Source organism: Malurus melanocephalus, unplaced genomic scaffold (assembly GCF_030028575.1).
Source record: "Malurus melanocephalus ecotype Western Australia unplaced genomic scaffold, MMel_1.1 scaffold_617, whole genome shotgun sequence".
NCBI lineage: Eukaryota > Metazoa > Chordata > Aves > Passeriformes > Maluridae > Malurus > Malurus melanocephalus.
In genome coordinates this window covers 222376-226246 of record NW_026623849.1, presented here as the reverse complement: position 1 = coordinate 226246, position 3871 = coordinate 222376, and the positions used below count along the sequence as shown (strand labels likewise).

The following is a 3871-nucleotide window of genomic DNA, read 5'->3' as shown; positions in this document are numbered from 1 at the left end:
CACACTTGGGGATGATCCATCCCTCAATTCCCACCCCACAAGCACTCCCACAATTTGGGAAATCACGCCAGGTATGTCTGCACTGCCAAATTTCAGACTTACTGCCCTGGACCTCTCCCACAACTCATGTAATGTGAATAAAAAGCACCTAAGGGCGGCAGAGCTTTTCCAGATCTTCATAAAAATGTGWGTGGGGAGGGATGGGGAACAGCATTCTGCTCTCCTTCCATTAAAATTTGTTTAAGGCATTTTGCTCAAAATTAATAAGAACAACTCCACTGTGTAAAGACAGTACATTGAAAATATCAGCCCCAAAGGTGATTTAAATAAAAGAGGAAAAGGGAAGGCAGAAGGATTTCTGTGAGATGATATAGTTTCTAATGGATACAGTTTGTAATGGAAACGGGCACTCTTGAATATATATATTTTGTTACATATAATTATATCTACAAGTATTAAATCAAAATACAAGAAATGAAAAATAGTTATTAGGCTCATCTAGCCCACCCCTTTGTTCACACAGGACCCTTCCTTGCACGGTGCCTTTGAAAGCTCCCATTTAGAAACCCCAAACAATAAATCTGCTGCTTCTTTAGGGGCATTTCCTCAGCCAAATAGATGAGATTTCCCTCAGAACTCTGCCAAACTTCCCCTCCCTCCCCATTAATTTCATGTCACTGTCCCCTGTACCACCCTGCAGAATGTCTCCACTCCTCCAGGCTCACTGCAAACAGCAGGAGGATTTTCAGGGTTTTTTTTTTTGTCTTCAGTATCCATCCCTCATCTCTCTTCCAACCCCCTTCAGCATTCAGGTTCTTTGCTTGGACCCTCCCAATTTGCCTCATTTTCTTTCTGGCCATTAAAACACCAGTGCAGAGAAAATTCAGGAGCTGCACTGATGTACCTGACACACCTGCTGCAACAGGAACGGTCTGAAAACACTGGGAACACTTGGATTCAGCTAAAATCCTGCTATTCCTGAGAAAAGCCTCATTTCTGGGGAAAAAGGGACTCCAGCCAAGGTCCCCTTTGTGATTTAACCCTCACCTTAGTGTTAAACATTAACATGGACATCATTAAGCAATTAACTCTTCAGGAAACACAAACTTTGATATTATATATATATATATATATATATACAGAAATATATATATATACAGAAATATATTTATATATATATTAGTACCCCAGACACTGATCTGATCTCTCCATTTCACTTCCAAGGTCATTGCCCAAACACCCAAGGAAAGGAATTTTGTGTTATTTAAGAGATATCAAGCRCTGACAAAGAGGAGAACAATTTATTCCCTTTAATTGGGAACAAACATAAATCCCAGCAGAGACAGCAGGGACTGAGAACCAAACAAAACTCCAACCTCTCCCTTTGTCCTGAGCAAAGAAAAAGACTCAAAAGGGGTGACAAATTTATTACTAATTATACAATTATTTTATTATGTAGTGCTAGTAATAAACCACTTSAAGTACTTTCAGCTAATTCTAGTGTTAAGAAAATAATTGCTTGATTCAAATTATTTTAACTGAATTAATTCTTTACTAGACATTTTTTACTAGTGCTACATAATAAAATAATTGTGTAATTAGCAATACATTTTTCACTCCAGCCACGGGTATATATTTTACTCAGGTGAAATGCAGAAAAGAGTGGCACTAATTGTTTGAACAGGGCAGAGGGAGKAGGAACAGAGAAATTGGGGGGCCTTGATGCTTTCTCAGAATCCCAAATTCCCCTCAGGTTTRGCAGGTGCCATTGGGACAGGGTTTTATTTCCCAAAAATGGTCAGGGAAGCATTTTGGCACCCAAGGATCTTTTGGGATCATCCCTCCTGGGACCCTGCATGCAGCACTGCACCCCCAGCAGCCTCGGGGTCCTGATTTAGGAGCTGATCAAATCCTAATCTTTATTGTTTTTGAAGGCAGAGGAGCTGCAGGGTGAGCAGAGCTGTTTGAGGAGGGTGGGCAGTGCCCGAAGAGCTCTGTGCCCATAAATCCCAACCCCAAAGCCCTCCCTGCCCCTCCAGAGCAGGACCCCAAGGCAAACCCCAAACAACATTGGCCRCGACACCCCAAAACCCCTCACCCAGCCCCTCTGCACCCCGCTGAAGTGCTGATTTTTATTTTTATTGTTATTTCTGACCCGTCCCAGCACGGAGGAGCAGTGCAGCGGGAGGTTCAGTGTCGGGGGGATTTGCCCAGTGCTAATTTCCAGGGAATTTCACGCTCCACGTCTCCCCGTCGTGGGTCAGCGCCGGTTCGCCCAAATGAAGCCCCGCCAAATGGYTCCTCCAGAGGAATATTCCAGCAGGTTTTTTTTTATAATTTAATTTTGCATTATGCTCAAGAGTCTCCTGGMCACGGAGAGAGCTCATTGGGGAAACCACACCACCACCACCACCACGAGCTGCCTCGATTTATGGCATTATTTATTTATTTTACGGCAGGAATTAGACCTCCCAGGCCGACTAGGAAAGAGGGGGTTTATTCTTTTCCCTCTTTTTCTTTTTTATCCCTCCCCCTTCACTAATGTCAATTTTCAGCATAGCAAGAGCTGTCTCTAATCTTTTCCTACTCATTACACACAATTTTGGAGTCATTTTACCCACAGTGCAGTCAGCTCCTGGCAGTGTGTTTGTGTGCACTGAGGGGTGGCATAATTGTTTATTTTCCCTCCCTGCATAATCCCCAGCCAGCACTGAAACCAAAACTGCAAACAACTCCCCGAGGGACAGCGAGAGTGTCAGGAGACACCAGCAGCAAGCAGGAGGCTGGAAAAGGCATGGAGAAAGGTGCAAAATGCCATGGCTCCATCCTTCCTCCTCCTCCTCCTGCGTGGGATGAGCTGGGATGTGCAATATCAATATTATCAATATTCACATCCTCGTGCTGCCTGCTGCTGATCCCAGCTCCAAAGTTAAACCCAGTTCCTGAGGAACCCAGCAWGGCCAGATCTGACATTTTGAGGCAAAACAATATTTAAGGACTCAATCAGGGAAATAAATGAGGTAAAATCACATCAGCAGCTTCCCAGTGGGTTGTGTGGCTGGGAAAGCAGCTCATGGAGAGAGTGCAGTAGCAGCACATGGAGCAGAATCCACCCTGAAAGTATTTTCCAGAGGGAAAAATTAAGGATTCAGCAGAGCCCAGCAGCCTCTGCCACCCTGAGAACTCAGGGCATCTGTAACTCTGTGCTGTGTTTGTGAACACACAGGTAAGAGGCTCTGATCCAACATTTCACTTCAAATTTTCCAGTATYGATCTCACATCCCTGGCACTTCACAAAATTTCAAGCAGCCCAGACAAAGCACCCAAGTGCTGCTTACCTTTCATCCCCCCAGAGAAGCCTCTCCAGTTGGCAAAGACCATCAGGGGCAGCCCTTCCCTGTTGAAATCCTTGATAGCCTCGGCTGTTTTGAAGGCAGARTCAGGGAACCACACCTGCCCAGCTTGCTGGATTATCTGGAGGGGGAAAAAAAATCCACTGTGAAGGCTTGAAACACATTAATGTAAGAGTTAAAATGTGGAAAAATCAACAGGAGGTGTGATGTGGGAAAAATATTGAGGAATGTGGTGAAATGTGTGGGATCTGCTTGGCCATGGGAAAAAAAGGGACAATCCTTTGGTCACCAATTTCAACAGGGGCATTGCCACTAATTCAGCTCAGAAAAGAGAGTATGGAAAGCCTGACACTGTAAAGAGGGGAAAGAGAAAAGGAAAACCCTGGAGAGAGGATGGGAGTGTGAATCCAGGAAAAAGTCAGGGCAGGAAGGCCATGGAACACCCCGGTCACAGCAGAGAGGGGATCTTTGTTTGTCCCATCTCCAGGGCCTGATCCCTGCCCCTCAATGGAGTCCTG

The 3871-nt window shown here is 44.8% G+C and overlaps 1 protein-coding gene across 1 annotated transcript in view; it reads right to left on the bottom strand.

The window, feature by feature from the left end:
• Nucleotides 1-3871, bottom strand: part of ACACA (acetyl-CoA carboxylase alpha) — a 114098-nt gene that overhangs the window by 15904 nt on the left and 94323 nt on the right. Inside the window, exon 50 of the mRNA XM_057383265.1 lies at nt 3339-3474. Coding sequence (XP_057239248.1) covers nt 3339-3474 — 136 coding nt within the window. The remainder of the gene's footprint in view (nt 1-3338; nt 3475-3871) is intronic.